This window comes from Corella eumyota, chromosome 5 (assembly GCF_963082875.1).
Source record: "Corella eumyota chromosome 5, kaCorEumy4.1, whole genome shotgun sequence".
Classification (NCBI taxonomy): Eukaryota; Metazoa; Chordata; class Ascidiacea; order Phlebobranchia; family Corellidae; genus Corella; species Corella eumyota.
In genome coordinates this window covers 2,703,064-2,725,360 of record NC_137494.1, presented here as the reverse complement: position 1 = coordinate 2,725,360, position 22,297 = coordinate 2,703,064, and the positions used below count along the sequence as shown (strand labels likewise).

At 30.1% G+C, this 22,297-nt stretch overlaps 5 protein-coding genes across 6 annotated transcripts in view; 2 read left to right on the top strand and 3 right to left on the bottom strand.

The window, feature by feature from the left end:
- LOC145753207 (E3 ubiquitin-protein ligase UBR4-like) overlaps positions 1-4,794 on the top strand; it is a 48,838-nt gene extending 44,044 nt beyond the window's left edge. The window contains exons 95-106 of the mRNA XM_082569605.1: positions 95-268; positions 387-531; positions 614-703; positions 985-1,083; positions 1,388-1,492; positions 1,598-1,726; positions 2,186-2,316; positions 2,409-2,603; positions 3,475-3,636; positions 3,816-3,978; positions 4,181-4,282; positions 4,374-4,794. Of these exons, the coding sequence (XP_082425731.1) occupies positions 95-268; positions 387-531; positions 614-703; positions 985-1,083; positions 1,388-1,492; positions 1,598-1,726; positions 2,186-2,316; positions 2,409-2,603; positions 3,475-3,636; positions 3,816-3,978; positions 4,181-4,282; positions 4,374-4,490 (1,612 nt within the window). The 3' untranslated portion in view covers positions 4,491-4,794. The remainder of the gene's footprint in view (positions 1-94; positions 269-386; positions 532-613; positions 704-984; positions 1,084-1,387; positions 1,493-1,597; positions 1,727-2,185; positions 2,317-2,408; positions 2,604-3,474; positions 3,637-3,815; positions 3,979-4,180; positions 4,283-4,373) is intronic.
- Positions 4,795-6,260: 1,466 nt separating this feature from the next.
- On the bottom strand, positions 6,261-10,530 carry LOC145752607 (uncharacterized). The gene is made up of 5 exons (XM_082568910.1): positions 10,399-10,530; positions 9,826-10,013; positions 9,510-9,635; positions 6,910-9,434; positions 6,261-6,565 (listed from the first exon to the last, which is right to left on the bottom strand). The coding sequence occupies exons 1-5, from the start codon at positions 10,528-10,530 to the stop codon at positions 6,282-6,284; spliced, it is 3,255 nt and encodes a 1,084-aa protein (XP_082425036.1). The 3' UTR covers positions 6,261-6,281.
- A 3,092-nt stretch (positions 10,531-13,622) lies between these two features.
- LOC145753172 (intelectin-1b-like) lies at positions 13,623-14,808 on the top strand. The gene is made up of 4 exons (XM_082569573.1): positions 13,623-13,684; positions 13,788-14,068; positions 14,146-14,484; positions 14,578-14,808. The coding sequence occupies exons 2-4, from the start codon at positions 13,901-13,903 to the stop codon at positions 14,806-14,808; spliced, it is 738 nt and encodes a 245-aa protein (XP_082425699.1). The 5' UTR covers positions 13,623-13,684; positions 13,788-13,900.
- A 967-nt stretch (positions 14,809-15,775) lies between these two features.
- Positions 15,776-18,157, bottom strand: LOC145752635 (intelectin-1b-like). Of its 2 annotated transcripts, none has more exons than XM_082568938.1 (4): positions 18,031-18,157; positions 17,336-17,616; positions 16,874-17,212; positions 15,776-16,721 (listed from the first exon to the last, which is right to left on the bottom strand). In XM_082568938.1, exons 2-4 carry the CDS (start codon positions 17,501-17,503, stop codon positions 16,542-16,544), a joined length of 687 nt encoding a protein of 228 aa, XP_082425064.1. In that variant the 5' UTR covers positions 17,504-17,616; positions 18,031-18,157; the 3' UTR covers positions 15,776-16,541. The 2 variants fall into 2 exon arrangements, with proteins under 2 accessions (XP_082425064.1, XP_082425065.1); XM_082568939.1 differs by having other exon boundaries at positions 17,336-17,619; positions 18,031-18,143.
- A 1,714-nt stretch (positions 18,158-19,871) lies between these two features.
- LOC145752791 (intelectin-1b-like) lies at positions 19,872-21,808 on the bottom strand. The gene is made up of 6 exons (XM_082569129.1): positions 21,674-21,808; positions 21,379-21,503; positions 21,166-21,248; positions 20,649-20,929; positions 20,198-20,536; positions 19,872-20,102 (listed from the first exon to the last, which is right to left on the bottom strand). Exons 3-6 carry the CDS (start codon positions 21,176-21,178, stop codon positions 19,872-19,874), a joined length of 864 nt encoding a protein of 287 aa, XP_082425255.1. The 5' UTR covers positions 21,179-21,248; positions 21,379-21,503; positions 21,674-21,808.
- Between the last annotated feature and the right edge of the window lie 489 nt (positions 21,809-22,297).

Genomic DNA, 22,297 nt, shown 5'->3' with positions numbered 1-22,297 from the left:
TAAATTTAATTTTTCGTTTTTTTTTTTAATTTAAAAAATTTTTAGTTAATTTTAATTTTATTATAATTATTTAAACTTTGTTTTAAATTTTTAGATATGATGATTCGCATACAGACGATGACACGATATTTTTAAACTGTTTTTGTGAGATTGTTTCTGGAATTCAATTTAACGAAAGTGGGAACCAACTGAAGAATTTAATGCTGGAAAATGGGATTGTGAAAGTTGCTTTGGATTACTTAGTTAAACATACCCCAGATGATAAGAAGTAAATAAAATATTTTTATAAAAGATTTTTTTTAAATGTTTTCATGTTTTTGTACTTAATTTGTTTGTAAAGTTTTGAATAAAAAAAATATTTTAAATTTGTTTTTTTTTTGTTTTAGTTTTGATTCTGACGAATGGAAAACTTTATCCTCAAAACCAGGGTTGCCGTATTGTTTGAGAATGTTGACAGGATTGTGCACAAAACACATGGAAACGCAGAAATTGGTTGGGGAGGCAATTCCACAACTTCACAGATTGGAACAAGTAAAAATTCGCCTTTTTAAAAACAAAAATTCAGAAACAAATTTAAAACATTTTAAAATAAATATTTTTTTAAATTTTCTAGATTTCAACCGAAGAAGGTATTGGAGGTCATGCTGAGAATGTGTTAAAGGCATTACAAGAACATCCTACCATTGCTTTGAAAGTTAAAGAGGTATGTAGTCAACAACTATATATCTGATTAAATATAACACTTTGTTATAAAAGGGGATTTTCATTGTCGTAATATAGTCGCAATTCTTAACTAATATTTGCCTGCGATAATTTTCCTGCGCATCACAAACAGCAGTTTTAGTTATTTTTTAGACCTGTAAATTGAACTTATACATTATTTATATTTAAAATATGTATAAATATAAAATTGTTGTCCTCTAGGCTTTATTATATATAGATTTTTAAATCAAAGAATATTTTTTATTTTTAAAATAATTCTAGGTTCAGGAACAAACAAAGTTGGAAAAAAAGAAAATGGCGATGGCAGTTAGACAACAACAACTTGGTGCATTGGGAATGCACACTAATGAGAAAGGACAGGTAATTACTGGGTTGGTTATATTAGTTTAGAAAGGTATAAAGTTTTAAGCCGTTTTGTTTAATGCATACTATTAAAAGGGAACAAGTAATTAATTGTTTAAATGTTAAATGTAGTTAGATTTTAATTTTAAAATTTGGTTGAAAATGTAAAGTTTCGGGTTGCTTTGTTAGAATTGGGCTTGTTGTTTTTATTTAGTAATTTTTTCAAATTTATTAAAAAAATGTTATTTTAAAGTGAGTTTTTTTAAAGCGAACTTTATAAAGCAAATTAAATATTTGATTTTTTTATAATTTAACTTTTTAGGTGATCTCGAAATCAAATATTTTGCAACAAATATCGGAGTTAATAGAGGAATCTGGTCTGACTTGTATTATCTGCAGAGAGGGTTACAAGTTTGAACCCAAAAAGGTGATTTTAAATATTAGTTATTATATAAAGCCCTTTACTTTTACCCTTCTTCTTAAAACCTACCATAAATAATAAACTTATTAAAAATGAATTTTATTGTTCAAGGTGTTGGGGGTTTATACTTACACACGACGTTGTACATTAGAGGAGTTTGAAAATAAACCCCGCCAGCAACAAGGTTATTCGACGGTTTCACATTTTAATGTGGTTCATTATGATTGTCATACTGCTGCAGTAAGTAAATTAATTACTAGTTAATCGTCTGCTCTTTGCTCAGGATTTTAATTGTTGTAATATCATACTTAAACTAATGTTTGCCCGTGATAATTAATTTGTGCACCAAAAATGGCAGTTTAATTTATTTTGTAGGCCTATAAATAGAACATACATGTATATATTGTCTCTATTAAATATAGATTAAAAAATGTTTATTAAGTTGGTCATTGCGTCAAACTACGATCCGAAATGTTTCGGGTTCGAGCCACACAAATGCCATGCCACCCTTTAGTTCAGCGTTTACAGATAGCTTAAACATGTCCAAAACCACACACCCTTACCCGATAAAAAATATTAAAAACCTATTCCCTTAAAGGGATATGGAAAAAAAATATATATATATTTGTAAATATTTTATTTTTTATAAAATATTTAAAAAAAATATTAATTCTGTAACTAAATAAACATTTTTTTTAGGTAAGAATGGCAAGAGGAAGGGAAGAATGGGAATCCGCTCTGCTTCAAAATGCTAGCACGAAATGTAATGGATTGTTACCACTTTGGGGCGCCAAAGTACCGGAGGCTTCGTTTGCTTCTTGCTTAGCGAGGTAAGAAATTAAATTTTGAAAAATTTAACAAGAATTTAGTGAAAATTTTTGTCTCGTTTCTTTAATAAATTAATTAAAAATCATGATTTCAGACACAACACCTACATTCAAGAAGCAACCGGCCAACGTGAACCAAGTTTTCACAGCACAGTCCATGATCTGAAGTTGTTACTTCTTCGATTTGCTCAAGAAAAATCTTTCAGTGAGGAGACGGGAGGAGGGGGAAGACAATCTAACATCAACCTCATTCCTTATATTATTCATATGGGGTTGTATACAATAAACAGGTAAGGGTTGTTATACTATATATATGTATACATGTATTAAGTTTTATATATTTAATGCCTAAGTAAATATTATATCATTTTTTAAGGGTTGTATGCTATTAAAAGGCTTTTGAATACATTATCTCTTAGAACCATATAGTAAATTTGCATCTTTATTGTTGGTGTTAGTTTTATAAGTGACTACTTATTAAAAATGTATTTTTCCTAATTGCTTAAATAACACTATGTTTATGTTTACTGAATTTTTTAATTAATTGACTTTAACATGCTTATTTTTATTGTTTTTTAATGACAATTAATATTAATTTATGTCTAAACCACAAGATTTTTTGTATATATATATATATTGTTGGCATTAGTTTTATATTTAACTTCTTAAAAATGTCATTTTTTGTTTACATAACATTCTAATGATAACTCAAAGTTGGACATATTAAATAAAGTACCGGCAGCGTGGTGTAGTGGTAAGAACACTTGCTACACTACACATGAAGTCATGGGTTTAATCCCAACTTCTCTCCTGCTGTAGTGCCCTTGAGTAAGGCGCTTTTAACGGTATAAACTCCTGCTGAGCCAGCACTTAATCAGCAGCATATTTATCGGGCAATTATAATCTATAATATCCCAAACTGCCACAGACAACTCGAGACTGGGTCGGAGTAACTAATGTTACTCTATGTTTAAGTTGTGCATTCGACTTTCCCACATTGAGAATAAAGATATATACAAAAAAAAATCTAAAATTACAAATACACTGTAAATTTAAATACGTTAAATTAATGTTTTTCATGCATAATTTAATTTTTAATTCACCTCCAGAAAACTAAATTATTTTTTAATAAAAAGTATTTATGTTTTGATTGATTTTTAGCACAAGAAACCAGGCCAGAGAGGAGAGAATTATCACCGAGTTTTTATCCTCATCTAGTTTGATTGACAAGTGGGTGGAGTCCAGTTATGAGGTGGAGGGGCCACTGTTTGTGACATCACTAACCCCCTTTGTCTTCACCCGCGAAAAATGGAACAAGGAAAAGTAAAAACATTTTCTAAAATATTTAATTTTTTTTTTAATTTTATGATTAAAGTATTTTTAATGATTCAATTTTTGTTTTTAACCATGGTTAAATTAGATAATCAAATAATAACAAGCATAATAAACAATATTTAACAAAATAATATCAAAAAATTTACTTTTTTACCTCATTTTTTTAGAGCAACATTCCTGAAAAGATTGTTAGTTTTAGCCCAAGCCAGACATTCATCTAAACCACCTATCAGTAGTTTAACTGATAAATCGACCCTCTCCTATGCTGTTTATAAACCCTTCCTGCTGTTCTGGGCCTTAGTGGATTGCATCATCAACATTCTACTCAAGGTAAGGGTCACAAAGAATTATGGAAGAGGGAAATTTGAACTTTAATTTTTTTGTTTTTAATTCAATTACAATTTATTATTTAAGAAATTTTAGAAATTTTTTCTCCTTAATTTTACAGAGCACAAATATTAAGAATATACATAAGGTCTACTAAAAATTTTTTTTGATGTGTAAAAAACTGATTTAAATAATTTTTGTAAAGGATTCATCAGAGAATGGAACAAGTGTTGAACTGGCAACCTACATTCGACATAACGACAACCAACTTCTCGAAAATGGGGAAAAAATGCTCCATAAATTTCAGGTAAAAAAATTTTACTCATATTTTTTGACTTGTTAATATTAATAAACAAAGTAAAAAAATTTTTTGTTAAATTTTATTAAATTTTTTTTAGGATGAGTTGTTACCTTGCGAGTCTTTGGATGAATTTGTTGACGTCATGGGTTGCTATGACATCGTTGAAAATGACGTGACAGCTTTCATGACTAATTTGTTTCAATCTTCTGCTTGAATATTTTTTCAAAATTTAAAAAAAATTTGATTTCTATATATTCCAAAAATTTAATTCTTTTCGGCTAGTTGTAAATTGCTTGTTGTTGTATTAGCTTCTATATATTACCCAAGATAATTATAACCAGTTGCAAGTTTATATCAATTTGAAATTTAAAATTTTAATCTAAAGTCTTGTAGAAATTTTCAAAAATTTTTTTTCGTTAAATTTTTCCTTTTTTGCTTGGTGATTATTCAAAAACTTCTGTTTAGAAAAGGCCCAAATTAATCGTTTGATTTTTAACACAGTTTAAATTGTAATATTTTTTTGGTGAAAAAATTTGGCTATCTTAAATTTCGGAATAAAATTTGTGTTGCTTGAATTTTTTGTGGATTAAGTTAACAAGTTTAGCTAGTTGGAATGTCTACAAAGGTCCTTTTGGGCCATTTTTTTGTATATATTTTTATCCTAGATGTGGGAAGGTCGAATACTCCGACCCAGTCTTGAGTTGCCTGTGGCAGTTTGGGATATTATAGATTATAACTGTCCGGTAATTATACTACTGATTAAGTGCTGGCTTAGCAGGAGTTTATGCCGTTTATAGCGCATTACTAAAGGGCGCTACAGCATGAGAGCAGCGGGAATTGAACCAACGACCTCATGTGGTATAGCAATAGTTCTTACCACTACTACACGCAGGTTGATCAACGTTAAAAATACTGTGTTTGTTAGATTTAAACGGATCAAATGGACCGAGTTATATTGAATGGATCAAATAAATATTAAATTAAACCAAAAGGTTGCATAAATTATGCAGAACTCTTACCCGTTCAGATTACACTAAACACATACGATTTGACGCAGTATTTTTACAAAATTGACTAAGTGATGTTCGTACTTTAATTATGGTTATTTAGCTAACAAGAAATGGTAGATATTATAAAAAAATAAATTTGGATTCTTTATCTGAAAACTTGATTTTAATTTTAACAAATTCAGATTTTCCTGATAAGCCTTAATTAAACACAAAGTTTAAACTACCACAGCAACATCTGCACAAAGATGCTGTAAACCATGTTGGCTAGCCTACGTCACCAAAAAAACGCTTTTTTTGAAAACTCGCCGCTCGTTTTTAGCAAAACCTGTGTTATTGAGGCACAAGAGTTAGTTAAGGCAGTTTAGGCTTATAGTATAGTGTTTATATATGGGAATGTAAGTTAGTTTTTGTTTAACTTTAGATTCTAATGTAACAGTATTTCGCTTCAGAGTTTATTTAGTAATATTATAAAGTTGAAAATTATAATAATATAGTTTGCAAGTTTTTTCTTGTGAGTAATGAATGACTGTTTACTAGATTTTGTTTTGTGTAAAGAAAACTAATATAGAATGACTGTTTTTTTATGTAATGGAAACTAATATAGAATGGTAAACCAATTATTGTAATGTATAACTAACTAAATTTGTATTGTCTTTTTAAGAAAATTATATATTCGTGTTGTAAATATTTGATGGGGCAGATTTAAAAGCATGAGGATCTATATATTCCGCCATTTTAAACATTTTTATTCAACAAAAGTTTAAAGACTTTTAATTTAAACTGAAGTTACCATATTGGTTCTCAAGGTAAGAATATATTTATCAATTTGAACAAAAACTTTAATTGTGCTTTTTTTAGTGTTTGTAAGTGGCTGTCTTGATAATTAAATATAAAACAAAACAATAATTTAACTTTACTTTTTAATGAAGATAAACAATCACAGAATTCGATAAAATTATAAGAAATAAGCAGTGAACACTGGAGTACGATTTAATTTACATAAACATAAATAAAACAGAAAATAATAGCACGGCTACAACGCTGAACAACGCAAAAACGCGAATTCGATTATCCGTTTGTTTGTTTTGTGACGTCATAAATATTTTCGGCGTGATTCTTTCGAACGCTTTAGCCAACACGTCCGCAACGTCTTCATCTTCTGATTCTCCGGGATGACTAGGTTGTTCTACGATCTCATGGATTGTTGCTCGACCGGGCGTTTTTTTGTTTTGGTTTCGAATTATTTCGGCGTCCGTTGCTGCTCTTTGTAACTGCGTACCTAAAAAGGTTTAAAATATAGGTTTAAACTTTTTTAAACTAAAGGTCTTAGGTTCGATTTTCATTGGTGCTGCATATTGTAGCGTTAAAGTATAGCACTAGCTGTGGTTTATATTTTACCGATATTTAAAATTATTAAAGTCAAAATGACAAATTTTACAAATGCCAAATTAAGGTAACTGCCCGTAAGGTTAAGGCAAATAATAACAGTTTTGCTTTATAACAATATAGCTTTCTTTCACAGAAAAAAATTAAATTTTGAAGTAAAATTAACATGTAACGACAACACAGAACACGTTGCATAGGCACTATGGTCACGTGACACGACACTTTCTTGAAACTTACGACGTCGTTTCAGCAGTTTTTCGTTTTCGTCTTCCGAGTCTGAAATAATCTCTTCGTCCGGGGTTGGAAGTTGTTCTAATTTTGCAATTTCCTCTCTCAGATTATGGAGGTCAACCGCAAGGTCAAGTTGGCTTGCTTTCTTGCGAAATCTAACCTGTCCTGGCGACTTGCCTGTTTTTTCAGTTTTGTTTTTATAGTTTTTAGAAAGTTGAATCGTTTCTTCTTGTTGGGATGGTTTTTCTTTGTCTTTAGTGTCGTTTTGTTGTAAACTATTAACTTCGCTAGGTAAGTTATGGTCGTCATCTTTAGGGTCTGTTGTTGTTAGAGTATTTATATTATCTGTCACCATCTTACTTTCTTCGAGTGTGTTAACTATGAAATCTTTAGCTAACTCCTCTTGTGTTGAATCTGTTGTTTCATCAACAATTTTTGATAAATTTTGAAGGTCGTTCACCAAAATTTTGTCTTCAATATTTTCCGTAACTGCATTGGAATGTTCGATATGTGAATCGTCATGAAATGAAACAATATTATTAGAAAAATTATTGCTTTCCAATGTGTCGTTAAATTTACTAGTTGTTGTTGTTATAGGATCAAATGTACTTGAACTTTCAGAATCGCTATCAACAGAATACTTTTCAGCAAAATAATTTGCCTTATCAGAAGATATATCTGAAGCATTATTATCAGGTTTAATATTATCAATAACAGTAATATTTTCAGTAAACCTGCAAGGTGTTAAACTAATGTGTTCACTTTCGTTATTTTGTGACACATTTTCCAGTTCTTCAGTAGGTTTTGAACTTGGACAATTGAGTATTGAATCAGCGATGACGTCATTGACTTTATTATACGTTACGTCATCGGAGAGTTGTAAAACAAACGCATCGAGGGATGTCGATCTTTTGATCTTTTCCCCCTGATCGGTTTCTACGACGAAATCAGATGACAGAGACCTCGTAAGGGGATGCGGGACTTTGATTGAATATGGTGTGACGTCATCTTTTAGTGACGTAATGGTCACCGCAATTTCACTTTTGTGCATTTCGGGTTTCACAGGCGGGCACTTTATGACGTCATAACGTGGAACGTGTACCGACATTACGCTGCGATATTTTTTCTTGTGACGTAACCACATAACTCGCGTTACTCCGTTTCCGTCGTCCCTGGTCACGTGATGTTGGTTGACGTCATCAGTCACGTGGTCAGTGTTCGTAACAGGAGATTCGATGTTGCTTGAAATGTCAGGCGTAGAAAAATTTATCTGACTGTCTTCTAATTTGCCACGTGCTTTTTCTGTGACGTCATTAATATTGGTATTATGACGTAAGTTGGCGCTGTACTCCAGCAAAGCTGACGTCAATATTTCTTGCACAATTTTCGCTGCCAGATCTTCTTCTTTTCTTCTTTTTTCTTTTTCGTGTTGATAAGTTTCAAATGCGTTTTCGATGACGTTTTTAACTGTTACGTTAACGTAGTTTACGATTTCAAAGCAATGACCAATTATCTTACTTGCGCAAGCTTCGCAAGCATTTTGCTGAATTAATGAACGTTGTGCGTTATGCAAAATTGAATCTGAAAGCTGTGAGCTGTAATCATTTAATTTATTGTGTTTATTTTCGCTTTTCTGTAGCACAAAGTCCACAATATCGTTTGCCATTTTCCTTGAAAATTCGTGCATTAAATCTGTCGAAACTGAGTTATTTGAAGCTTTTTGTATGCTCAAAGCACGTGCTATTACTTCATTAGCAAGGTTACTGGATATATCAAGTATTTGTTTTTTATAATTTTCAGAAAAAGGAGTTTGAAATTGCGTTGTTTTTAATGGTGTGTTGTTAGCTATGTTATTAGAAGAGCTCATATGGTTAGAATTTAGGTTATTGCTGGCACAAGCAGAATGATTCGTATTTACTGTACCTGCTAGTTCGTTATCTTGTTTAATTTCTGGTTCACACAAGTTTAATTCGGCGTCGCTTTTATCTGCTTCTTCGCTGCTTAAGCTTCGAGATGACGATGCAGAACTAAGCCTACGAACAACTCTTGTATTTTTTGATTTATCCTCGATGCTTGGTGACATAGAAACCTCGACCTTTGAACATTTTGTATCGTTTTCGTCTTTTAGTTTAAAACAAAAGCGTGACTCAGTGGTCGATTTTGGTGAAGTTTGTAACCGCATGACGGCGCTGTTGCTGCGTTGAACTTGATTTCTTTTATCCTCAGTTGAAGCAGAGTTTAAATTCGGTGAACCCGAGTCAAAAATCTCTGAGCTCGATTGAACATCAGTCGAATTAGTTTTTGGGGAATTAACAAAATTAGGGTAGGAATGAAAATATCGTTTCACGGACTCTGGAACGATCCTCGAAAATTTAAATTTGTCTTTTCGTGAAGAGTATTGCTCCAACAAATTTATCTTGTTTTCCCTAGTCCCGCGGGGTGTCGATAACGACAAGTTACTTCCACTCCCACTGTTTGTCTCCCAGCCGTTAATAGATCTTGTACTTCGCCAACGCCGAGGACTTGTGTATCTAAAAACAAAAAAAAATGCGGTTTGTTTTGTAGGTCGGTAATTCCAAAACGATAATTTTGAATTTTACACTTACGTTGACCCCGGTGAGGTCGTGACGTCATTCGTCGTTACGTCACTTGGTACGTCATTGTCTGACTGCAACATTATGTCTAGCGTGACGCTATAGCAATCAGCACAAATTTGCAAAGAAGGATGATATCTGTAATTAACAAAAAAATAAATTAATACAAACTTGTTTACGGGTCTTTGGTTCGAACCCCGCCGAAGCCATGCAAAGCAATACAATACGTTCAATTTTTTAAACAATTAATAACAAAAAACGACATTATAAATTATGTTGTAACCTATTGGGTTGCTTTTATTTTTAAATGACCCCAAAAATAAATCACCTTGATGTTACGTCATTGGAGTCGAAATATTGCCTCCAAATTCGGGGTACGGGTCGTAACGATTTTCCCGGGGGACTCCCCACGTGAAAGGGGGCACAACAACGCTCCCTGCCCCCAAAAATTAACCCACTTTTTAACTTTTGGTAGTGTTTCGAGCAGACGCGATCTCCAGCTAGTAAATTACAACGCTGAAAACAAAAAAAAAATTACAATTTTTGCTAAGTTCAAACAAAATACCTTTATCCAAAAGCATGCTAATTGTAGCATGATTTATTAATTAAAAGTGTAGTTGTGGCAAAAACGTGATTACGATAAACAAAAACTTGATGTTGTTAATAATGGTATACACATTTATATGTTATAAACACCAGTTAAAACTTGCCTTATTCATACTTTAAAGATTACTCGAAAATTATCAAAATGTTCTGTTTTCAATATATTAAAAGTTAGATAAGTATAACTATCTTTTTATGTTCGAAAACTAATATGTTTAAATACATTCTTTAGTTTTCTATATATCATGAAAATAGCAGCTTAAAATTTTTTTTTTTTAATTTTAGAAAATTTACAAACCTTCAACAACCGAACTTCATCTACCTCAACAAGGTCTTCGTTATTTTCCTTGCAACAACATACCGAGTCCAAACAACTCCTGTTCTCGCACATAGCACAACTGAACTCAACGGTAAGATCATGGTTATCCATTATTAATATAAAATTACCTTACCAAGTACTTAAAAATTAAAATATATAGAATTATTTGGTTTTGGTTAATAATAAAATAAAACCGGTACCGTACTATTTTTAATTTTTTTATTGGTAAAATAGGTATCTACATTTTTTACTAAATTAAATATTATTAAATTAACAAAATTCTAATCAAAGTGGTAAAAAAATTATTATTTTTGAAAACATTATGAATAAAAAGTCGCGATAAAATGTCTTCGTTTTAAAATAAAATTAAAAATATTTTGTTAAATTTTTAAAATATTATTGATCGTAAGGTAAAATATGCATTTAGAATATTGATTTCGATGAATGTAGTAATGAGAATTGTCTTGTACAATATCTATTATAAACTAAAAACATGTTTAAAATCTAGTTACACCCACATGGCCTTTTATAATTGCAAAATCTTACAGAAAGCAGATTAAAAATCGATTTTAAGACAGGGTTATGATTTTAATTGCTTGCTGTAAGCGTTTACGTGTATAGAAGTGCAAATACAGGCTTAGATTAATGTATATTCTAATATTTGCAACTGTTTAACAGCAAGCATCTTGTTTTCCCTAATGATTATGCAGTATATATAATACCTACTTACATTACCTATTACGTAATTAGCAATTTAGTTTGGAACTTGTCTATATCTTTGTTTACTATTTAAAACCTATCTGTTAAATATTAAATCATATTTAAACGCTTGGCTCCTTTAAACGTTTATAAATAATTTACATTTAAAACAAGGTTAAGTCTATTGACTCTGTCTAGGATTGGGTTTGATTGGTCGTTAATATAACAGTGTAATAAACGACAAACTGTTCGCCTACGCTTTTTATATTTAGTTTACAGTTCGTATATTGTTGTTAAGATTATGTTGGTAAAAAAATATTCGGTTAAAACCGCAATGAATATTGTTGACAACAATATAACTATAGTTACGCTTCAACGAATTTACTTTTATGGAATTTAGAGCTGTGTGATTCCAATAAAGCGTAAAAAAATAAACATCAAATTCGCATTTATAAGTTACTCATTTTTCTAATACATTAGCAGGTTTAAAATGGTCTAACTTAATCTTAATGAATAACTGAAAAATATAGTAAGCAGTTTTACATACACTATCAATATAGGCCAATTTTATACCCATCAAAACTATTCAAGTTACCATAACATAAGGGCTATAAAGTTGTTGTTACTTAGTTAAAGTAATATATATATATATATAGCTTGGACTTTATATGTGTTTAAAACATCAACTTTAATATAAACTAAAGATTTAGTGTTGTAACAAACAAAATAAAGCTGTTTCTAAAATCAAATTTTACTTTCTCTTTAAACCTTTCATGTTATTAAGTTACATAATTTTCTATGTCATATCTTACAATTTTATCTAAATTACATGTCTTAAAACATGTGAATTGCTTGATTAAATGCTAAGAAAACCTGCTGGTTGTAATGCTGTTCTTATTTTAACTCAAATTTAGTAAGCCCTGTCGGTAAGTAAACATTTTACTAGAAATTAATATTTAACCAAAACTCGCGACTTTTTCACGCGTATCGATGTAGCTTGATTACGGGTCTACTGGTTTCGCGCTTGAGTAAGTGTGAATATAAGACAGGTATTATTGATTTGTGATCTACGTGCTGCTATCTCGCAACGTTTTTGGTGTCGAATAATTAATTCGTTTTTTAAAGCGAAATTCAATAATATTGACTAAAATATTACTCAACATTTGTAGCACAATTCATAAGCAAAGTCTAACTTACATAGGCTTGCAATAGGCACCTAGCTAAACCATGCATTTTAATGTACATTACATTGGTGGAAAATAAACATTTATAAACCAGAAACAACAGAACTTCAAACACAATTAAAACAAGTAAGGCTATATAATTACTTTCTCACCAGGTTAAGTAGTGAGGTCCTTTGCTTGTCAATTTATTCAGTTTTCAACATATTTCCAATTTAAAAAATTCACTTTCAAAATAAAATATAAACTGCAATGTTGCATACGATCTATACTAAACTTAATGTAGTAGAATTTATTTAAGCAAATGATTGTATATATACATTAGTAATTGCATCTCGTGGTTGTATTAATGTTTAGAAAGCGCATCATTAATGGACTTTTAATATATTATTAACTGCACGAGTTGTACTGGTCAAGTAAGAGCAAAGTTATTAGAGTATATTGGTATGTACTTTTAATTTGGAAATGTATATCTGGTTAAATTAAACTTTTTAAATGGCTGATAAATTTTTAAAATTAACAACGTAACCTTAATTATTTAGAATTTTTTAAATACAGCCTACCTAATTAAAAGTATGCTAAAGGTAAAACTTTTCGTAAATAATATGGCTAAATTTTGCTTTTCATGTTAAGTTTTTTTTCTGCAAAAAACAAACGGCTCAAAAAGGGAAAATAAGAACATTTTACATGTCTGCCGGCGTATGAACTTACGACAATGACGTCGTGCGTCACTGGACTCGCGGGCGTAGGGCCTTTCGCTATTTATAATATTTTAACTGCAAATCCCGATATCTCGAGAACTACTTAACCAATTTGTAAAATAATGGTATCCTCGTGCGAGTTGGAAAAATTCCAACATATCTCTTTAAATAAAAATGTTACTTAATAAACCATGTACAGTGTCACAAACCGGTATAACAAGATGTTATTCAGCGGTAAAAAAAGGCTTATTAGATTGAATTTATATTTAAAAAAGGGTAACATTTTTATACAGACTGCAGGTAAATTGCCATGGGCAAATAGTTACAGTTTCGTTCAAGAATTTTTCAGACTGAAACATTGTGAGTGTTTGCATTGGATTTGTGATCTTTTTAGCAACAATTTTTTATAAAAAGCAGTAAAAAAAATTACAGATTTTTAATTACTATTAGTATTTATTTTGTGTGAGCAGATAACTTTAAAAATGATAGCGAAAGTAATTGTTGTGTTAAGTTTGTTTGCTGTAAGTATTGGTCACCAACAGCGTTGTGGAATATGTTGTGATAACGACGATGATTGGTCACATGAAAGCAATACTGGATCAAGCAGAGGACCAATCGGAAGTCCAGGAAAGAAAGGACCAAAAGGGGAGAAAGGAGACCCAGGACAAACCATTGGAAGGCTTAGTAAGTTACTTTTGTAACACGTAGTAAATCGCACGTTTTTGGATATTTAAAAAACTACTTCTTTGAGCTATAGATAATACTATAAAAGTTGTTTTATACTCAGGTGCATTACGACCTAACAGCTGCAAAGAAATCTTAGACAATGACAACTCACAAGGTAATGGTGTTTACTACATCGAAGACCCAAACGGGGTTGTATACCCGGTTTATTGCGACATGGAATTAGGTGGGGGAGGCTGGACACTTATAGCTTCAATACACGAAAATAATCTCATGAATTCGGGACGTTGCACAACTGGAGACAAATGGTCTTCAGAACAAGGATGGAAAACAGATCAACCTAAAGGAGATGGCAATTTTGAGAACAGAAACACTTTTGGACAAGTATGTAAAATAACTTGTATAAAAGATTGCTAAGAATCAAAAACAAATTAAAAATTTTGCATAATTAATACTATTAGGTATATTCTGCATCTAGTGACGATTACAAGAATCCAGGTTACTTTGATATACAAGCAAGTGACGTCATGATTTGGGAGGTGCCAAACGATACACCCCTAAACCAATTTAATTTATCCTCCAATCTCCAATACAGAACCAGCAATGGATTTCTTCGACAATATGGAGGTAATTTGTACAACTTGTACAAAAATCACTTTCCTATAACATCAGGTGTGTACACATGGCCCACTGATAACGGACCAAGTGTTCCAGTTACATTTGATAAAGGAACTGCACAAGAAGCAAAAGAACATTTTGGACCAGTAAATTATGGATATATTGAAGGTGGATACATACAGGTATACATTTGTTAAATATGTTTTATATACGTTAGTATTTGCTAGTTATCAAAATTCAACAATAAAATTTCCTAACTTACCGTTTTGTTTTAGTTTCGAGTTTTAAATGGAGAAGGAAATGCTTTGGCATTATGCCCAGGTATTAGGGCAAAGCCTTCACATTTCAACGCTGAACATTCGTGTATAGGATCAACAGGAGTTACGGTTGATATTCATTACTGTGGGGATTTTTCGGCACTTGCTTTTAATGGTTATGGCAACCATAAAATCTGGAGCGCTTCATTAAGCTTGGTTGAATCTACTTTTATGATTTTTTATCGATAAGCGCTAAAATTTTTTGACTAGTATTGCTTTCCTAAGCTAACAAGCTAGCACATTTATTACTAATATATGACATAAGCGGCTAAAACTTTAAAACATGTATTAATACATTGATTAAAAACAAAATTATTAAGTTTATTCTTTTTGTAATATATTGTATTGCAAGTATTTGATCTTGTTATATTGTGTTGTAAGAATATTTGATGTAAATAAATGTAATTACTGCTTTTAAGTATTTTAGCAAAACGTTATACTATGATTCATGTAAGCTTTAAAATATAAGTTTTGTAAAACACAGAAAATGGAAATAATATTTTAATCTATAAATCAAAAATTAAGAATCTAGATTTTAACAGAAAAATTATCAGCGCAAAACGAAATTTTATCAGAAATATTATTAGCGAAAGTTTTTATATGGCAAACTAATTAACGGTTTTTAAAAAATAACATTATCTTTAAAATACTTATTCTAAAATTTTAATAGCATTTGTTATTATTTTAACTTAACTTTTTTATTTTGTTTTTTAGAAAATAAGAAAAGACATTCAGACAAGTTTGAAACGATTGGAAATATCAAGATTAAGGGTATCAAAGAAAAAAACTTTGAAACTAAGGTAAACTTTTATAGTTTATGTTCTGATACTTTAGTCGACAATTAAAATGTTTAATTAGTGAAAAGTGCAGAGAAACGTAGAATGAAAAAAAAATACAACCTAAAATATTTCTTGTAAAAATGAAAGGTGTTTAGTAATGGCTATTTGTAAGTATTCATAGTTAGGCAGTGTGTCGTTTTATTTGTAACTGTAAAACAAAGTCTATAAATTGTTTAACACTTGTATGTGTCTACAGTTCTAAAAGTTTATATAAAGTATTAAACTAAAATTCAAAGAACTAGGTTTTTATGTAAATGTTTTTATTAATTTTATTATTTTTTTGTAATTAAAAACAAAGCATGCTTGAAACAAGCTTTCCAATATTTTTTTACAATCGCCTTAACTTTTTTATAAAACGTACGATTAAATGTCTATGTCAAATAGTTTAAATTAACGATATTTAAAAGAACAATTTTTAACATTATTTACCTAAACAATACGACTGTTTTTAATATGAAACAGGATGCTAGCTAAGTTTTTGGTATTTGACAAAAATATATCGACTAGCATCTTAAGTTAATATTGCTGTAGAAAAATTTAAATTTGTTAATTTTTAGAGTAAGTATTACAAAAAGACAAATCTTTTAAAATACTCTTTGGTAGTATTTTGATTTTACCTACATATATTTTAACTAGGAATATAAAATTTGCACTGTATGTAATGTACAAAAAAGAAAAGCATAACATTATGGGGTCCCGTTAAAATTATTCTTGAGAGTCTACAGTTATTTGTACGTAATCGACAAAGATTGTTATTTTTATCAGCTGCACAATCACTCGAATTAATCTTTTTCACGTTTTAAAAAGATTAAACTTCATTAAAAAAAGGTAGTAGAACAAAAACATGTTTTGCTAAGGTTTTTATCCAAAAACTTAAATTGATCGAATTGCTTTAAAGGAATAAAATGTAACAAAAATAAACAGGTCTAATATTAAATGCAAAAGTAAAGACAATAATGAATACAATTGTTGGTTACAATGAAGTACATTAGCTATTTAAGTAATACACTTTTAATCAATGGTCATAGATTACTATCGATAAAAAATCATAAATGTAGATTCAACCAAACTTAATGAAGCACTTCAGCCTATATGAGTGCCATAACCATTAAAAGCAATAGCAGAAAAATCTCCACAATATTTAATGTTAACAGTCACTCCAGTTGATCCTATACACGAATGTTCAGCGTTGCTATGTGTAGACTTAACTTTAATTCCTGGACATAATGCAAATGCATTTTTTTGCCCATTCAATACTCGAAACTATAAAATATATAACGAATCCAAAATATTTATAAATATTTATCATACCACCGGCCTTTAATGTAACGTTCAACAATATTTAGTGTTTACACCTTTAAAAATAATTATGTAATAAAAAAATGTAAAAATTTTTTTACGTAAGAAATATATACCTGTACGTATCCACCTTCAGTATAAGTATATGAATTTGGTCCCAAATGATTTCTGGCTTGCTGTGCAGTTCCTTTATCGAATGTAACTGGAATACTTGGTCCGTTGTCAGTAGGCCATGTGTACACACCTGATGTAATAGGAAAGTGGTTTTTGTACAAGTTGTACAAATTACCTCCATATTGTCGAAGAAATCCATTGCTGGTTCTATAGTGGAAGTTAGAGGATGAATTAAATTGGTTTATGGGTGTTTCGTTTGGCACTTCCCAAATCATAACGTCACTTGCTTGAATATCAAAGTAACCGGGATTCTTGTAATCGTCACTAGATGCAGAATATACCTTTAAAAATAACAAAATACCTTCAGTAGTTGCTATCGTATCTGTTTTTTTTTAGTTTTTAGTTTGTATTTATTACAAATTTTTTTAATTTTATTCTGATTTATATTATATCTAATTAATTACTTGTCCAAAAGTGTTCCTGTTTTCAAAATTGCCGTCTCCCTTAGGTCGATCTGTTTTCCAGCCTTGCTCTGAAGACCATTTGTCTCCGGTCGTGCAACGTCCCGAATCCATGAGATTATTTTCGTGGATTGAAGCTACAAGTGTCCAGCCTCCCCCACCTAATTCCATGTCGCAATAAACCGGGTATACAACCCTGTTCGAGTCTTCGATAAGATAAACTCCATTGCCCCGAAAAGTGCCTTTTTGTAGAATTTCCTTACAGCTTTGGTATGTGTTTAAAACTGCTTAAAAAATTTACTAGTTATCTAACATTACTTAAAACATATTTTGCCCTTTTAGATATAGATATATTATTTGAGTGGGTACGTAATATTATTTTTTGGTCTTAACTATGTTCACGGATATGGTAATTTTAAGTTGCAACTTTTTTATTTAAAAAAATATGTAATTTTTTTCGGATTGAGATGTGGTGTTATTTTTTTGGACATTGATGTGATGTCTGGTTGGGCAGTAGTTAGCTTTTTAGTCGTTGATGCAGAATTTTCACATGTTGTCCATATTAATAAGTTGGTAAAATGTTAACACTGAATCCAATGTACGAGATTTAGTGATACTTACAAGTTAAAACTTTAATTTTAGCACAAATTATCCTGCATTGTTTCGTTATACTGTATAACTACAAAATATTTACTTACATTTAAATACGTAAGGTACACGGCAATTTCTTTTAAAATAACTAAAGCAAGCCCAAAAACAATAATTGATAACACAACAACCTTTTGAAATTTGGTAAACGACGTATTTTGTTTCTTTCTAGTTTCTAAAATTATTAGTTATAAAATAAGTATACAAGTAACTTAATATATATATATATATATATATATATATATTAGTTTTATACAAATGATTAACTGTTGGTTTGACTCTATAGTTTTCATTTTGATTTGGTGTAACTGTGCCTAAATCAGGTTTAAACATAACGTTTGTGTAAGTTTCTGTCATTCCAATACTAATTTAACAACAAACATTCAATCACAAATATGAATTTAAAACTGAGAGTTGTTAAAATATCCAAGCTCCTTATATAAAAATATTAATTAACTACTCATTCAATGAATGTACGCGAGGTTTTTTTTAATATTTTCAAATTTATTTACTAATCATGCTTTCTAATTTAATAAAAGATTGCAAAGTACTTTCTAGTGCGCCCACATTACTACCCACATTCAAAAAAACTTTATTTGAAATGTGATGAGTTTGTTTTTATATGCCAACACTTCGTCATGGAAAGTTTTATGAAAAGCTTTCAAATAACTTCTAGTGCATTGTTTTCTATTTTGTATAAGGTGAGAACTACGTAAAATTGATAAATATTTTTTACCTAAAAAAAACAAACAATAAATCACATGGTTTGTTATTGCCTCAATACCTTTCTATATAAATGTTTATGAAATGAACAATGTTTCAGCTATGTTTTTAACACTGTTACAGTAACATAATTAGAAATGGTTGCTTAATTCTCTGTTATAAAAGTTGTGTTTGGCGTTCGCAGCATAAGAGATTTAACTAAACTGATTCGATATTTTTGTTAAATAAGTATTGAAACATCCAAAATTTGTGGTGTTTTCATTTTGATTTGGTGTAACTGTGCCTAAATCAGGTTTAAACATAACGTTTGTGTAAGTTTCTGTCATTCCAATACTAATTTAACAACAAACATTCAATCACAAATATGAATTTAAAACTGAGAGTTGTTAAAATATCCAAGCTCCTTATATAAAAATATTAATTAACTACTCATTCAATGAATGTACGCGAGGTTTTTTTTAATATTTTCAAATTTATTTACTAATCATGCTTTCTAATTTAATAAAAGATTGCAAAGTACTTTCTAGTGCGCCCACATTACTACCCACATTCAAAAAAACTTTATTTGAAATGTGATGAGTTTGTTTTTATATGCCAACACTTCGTCATGGAAAGTTTTATGAAAAGCTTTCAAATAACTTCTAGTGCATTGTTTTCTATTTTGTATAAGGTGAGAACTACGTAAAATTGATAAATATTTTTTACCTAAAAAAAACAAACAATAAATCACATGGTTTGTTATTGCCTCAATACCTTTCTATATAAATGTTTATGAAATGAACAATGTTTCAGCTATGTTTTTAACACTGTTACAGTAACATAATTAGAAATGGTTGCTTAATTCTCTGTTATAAAAGTTGTGTTTGGCGTTCGCAGCATAAGAGATTTAACTAAACTGATTCGATATTTTTGTTAAATAAGTATTGAAACATCCAAAATTTGTGGTGTGAAAACCAACATGTGTTGGGCTTTTTGTGTTTTTTCGACAAAAAAATTATTTTTACATAGAACAAATTTGAATTAATTGCGTTTTATTTTATAAAGGAATAAGTTGATTGCAAAAGATATATACAATTTATAAAGCAAGATTACTTTCACTACAGATGAATATTTTATTGTACAAATGCATGCACACGTGTTAAATTCATGTTAACAAAAGCTATAGACTTTATCGATAAAAAATCATAAAAGTGGATTCAATCAAGCTTAATGAAGCACTCAAGCCTGTATGGGTGCCATAACCATTAAAAGCAAGTGCAGAAAAATCTCCACAATAATTGACGTCATGAGTCAATCCTGTTGATCCTAAACAAGCATGTTCAGCGTCGTAAAGTATAGATTTAGCTTGTATCCCTGTACACAGTGCAAAAGCATTTCTTTGTCCATTCAAAACTCGAAACTATAAAATTTAAACAATTTACAATTACCCTATGCAACATAGACTCATTGGTAACCATTTTTTTTAATCTAAGTTTTTTTTTGGTAAATATTCACCTGTATAAATCCACCATCAATTTGTGAACGAATATCTGGTGCAAAATGCTCTTTAGCTTGTTGTGCGGTTCCTTTATCAAATGTAACTGGAATACTTGGTCCGTTGTCAGTAGGCCACGTGTATTTTTTTGATATAATAGGAAAGTGATTTTTGTACAAGTTGTACAAATTACCTCTATATTGTCGGAGAAACCCATTGTTGGTTCTGTATTGAAGATTAGAGGATGAATTAAACTGGTTTAGGGGTGTTTCGTTGGGCACCTCCCAAATCATGACGTCACTTGCTTGTATATCAAAGTAACCTGGATTCTTGTAATCGTCACTCCAAGCAGAATATACCTAAAAATAGTAATGTATGTTAACAGTTAATGTTTCATATTCTTTAGTTTAATAACTGGAAAGATACCACAGATGTATTTGCTATATATTTAATATATAATGTGATAGGTACTTGTCCAAAAGTGTTTCTGTTTTCAAAATTCCCGTCTCCACTAGGTCGATCTGTTTTCATTCCCTGTTCTGAAGACCATCTGTCTCCAGTTGTGCAACGTCCCGAATTTCTGAGATTATTTTCGTGTATTGAAGCCACAAGTGTCCAACCTCCCCCACCTAATTTCATGTCGCAGTAAACTGGGTATACAACCCCGTTCAAGTCTTCGATGTAGTAAACACCATTGCTTTGTGAGTTGTCATTGTCTAAGATTCCTTTGCAGCTTTTGAATCGTTTTAGTTCTACACAGAAATCACTTAGTCATTAACTAACAGGCAGAATATAAATACTACACTAGTTTATATATTTTTTCATTTTAAACTACTACGCTGTCAACGCAGGTACACTAACAAATAAACCATGATATCAATGCTCTATAGCCACCGTTCTAAATTTTATATTTACAATTTTAATTTAAAATTTTAAAGAATTATAATCATTTGTTATTTCTAATGACATGGTAGTGATGTAGTGTTACCTCTTTTAGGCATAGAAGTTGTATTTGGTTGAGGTATTGTCAACTTTGTAGTTGTTAATTCAGAGTTTTTAGATGTTGTCTATCTTAAAATAAATTAGAAAAATGTTGTTGATAACTTAATTTAATATTATTAAATCTATAGTACCTACAAGTTAATAATTAATTTAAAAATCTTGTTATATACTATTGTTAGACTATAAAAATATAACTTACATTTAAAAACATGAGGTACACGGAAATTCCTCCCAATATAAGTATAGCAAGTCCAAACACAATAATCAACACTATAACAACTTTTTGAAAGCTGGTAAAGGACGTGTTTTGTTTCTTTGTAATATCTAAAACATGGTGTTTAAAGTTGAATATTTACAGCTTTAAGACTATATTGTTAGTTGACTTGTTTATCTAAATACAGCTTTAATTTATATTAGACAGAACATACTAGAAGTAACATGCGCAAATCTGTATTATGTAAATAATTGTAATTTGCCCGTAATTTATATTTTACCTGGTTCATTGGGGGTATAGTTTTCGTTTTGTAGTTCTGTTTCCGTTGCCACATCTGACTTGAAGTAAACGTCGTCATATGTATTCTCCATTTTGATAATGTTTATCTACAAATATGTATTACATTAAAGCTAAGAGACTAAAACTTATAAGAAACTAAATAGCTCTATCCCTTAAGTACTAAAACTGATTTATTACTAACATGATGAGTATATATTTGCGAGGTTGTTTTGATATTGTGGTAATTTTTTTCGTTGAGTTATTTTCTACTTTGTATTTTAATTAAGCTGAGCTCTTAAATAGTCTTGTTGGACGCCTACATTTTTACCCTAACAATAAAGACGTTTTTTAACTAGTTTGTTTTGTTATCTATACTCCAATACTTGTAATGTTGGTTTAGTTAATCATTTCGAATTTTAACACATGTAATCAAAATATTTGGTTTTATTTCTTACTATTATTTTTAACAACTACGTTTGCATTAACTTAAATAAACTAATATTGTTTTAATTACAAACATCTAAATAGATTTATTTTATTGTGCGTCAAACTTAAGATAGAAAACAACCATTTTTTATCGCATCATAAATTATTCCAGAGTTGTTGGTAATCAATACTTACAGAA

Excerpts from the sequence above, each read along its gene's own strand:
- LOC145752607 (XM_082568910.1), bottom strand. The coding sequence starts at position 10,530 with ATGGATAACCATGATCTTACCGTTGAGTTCAGTTGTGCTATGTGCGAG. Across the intron at positions 10,014-10,398 it reads ATGAAGTTCGGTTGTTGAAG|CGTTGTAATTTACTAGCTGG; the intron begins GTTTGTAAATTT and ends TTTTGTTTTCAG. Across the intron at positions 6,566-6,909 it reads AAAACTGCTGAAACGACGTC|GTACGCAGTTACAAAGAGCA; the intron begins GTAAGTTTCAAG and ends AAACCTTTTTAG.
- LOC145752635 (XM_082568938.1), bottom strand. The coding sequence starts at position 17,503 with ATGGAATTAGGTGGGGGAGGCTGGACACTTGTAGCTTCAATCCACGAA. Across the intron at positions 17,213-17,335 it reads ACAGGAACACTTTTGGACAA|GTATATTCTGCATCTAGTGA; the intron begins GTAATTAATTAG and ends TTATTTTTAAAG. Across the intron at positions 16,722-16,873 it reads CTGAAGGTGGATACGTACAG|TTTCGAGTATTGAATGGGCA; the intron begins GTATATATTTCT and ends TATATTTTATAG.
- LOC145752791 (XM_082569129.1), bottom strand. Across the intron at positions 20,537-20,648 it reads ACAGAAACACTTTTGGACAA|GTATATTCTGCTTGGAGTGA; the intron begins GTACCTATCACA and ends TACTATTTTTAG. Across the intron at positions 20,103-20,197 it reads TTGATGGTGGATTTATACAG|TTTCGAGTTTTGAATGGACA; the intron begins GTGAATATTTAC and ends TAAATTTTATAG.
- LOC145753172 (XM_082569573.1), top strand. The coding sequence starts at position 13,901 with ATGGAATTAGGTGGGGGAGGCTGGACACTTATAGCTTCAATACACGAA. Across the intron at positions 14,069-14,145 it reads ACAGAAACACTTTTGGACAA|GTATATTCTGCATCTAGTGA; the intron begins GTATGTAAAATA and ends TAATACTATTAG. Across the intron at positions 14,485-14,577 it reads TTGAAGGTGGATACATACAG|TTTCGAGTTTTAAATGGAGA; the intron begins GTATACATTTGT and ends GTTTTGTTTTAG.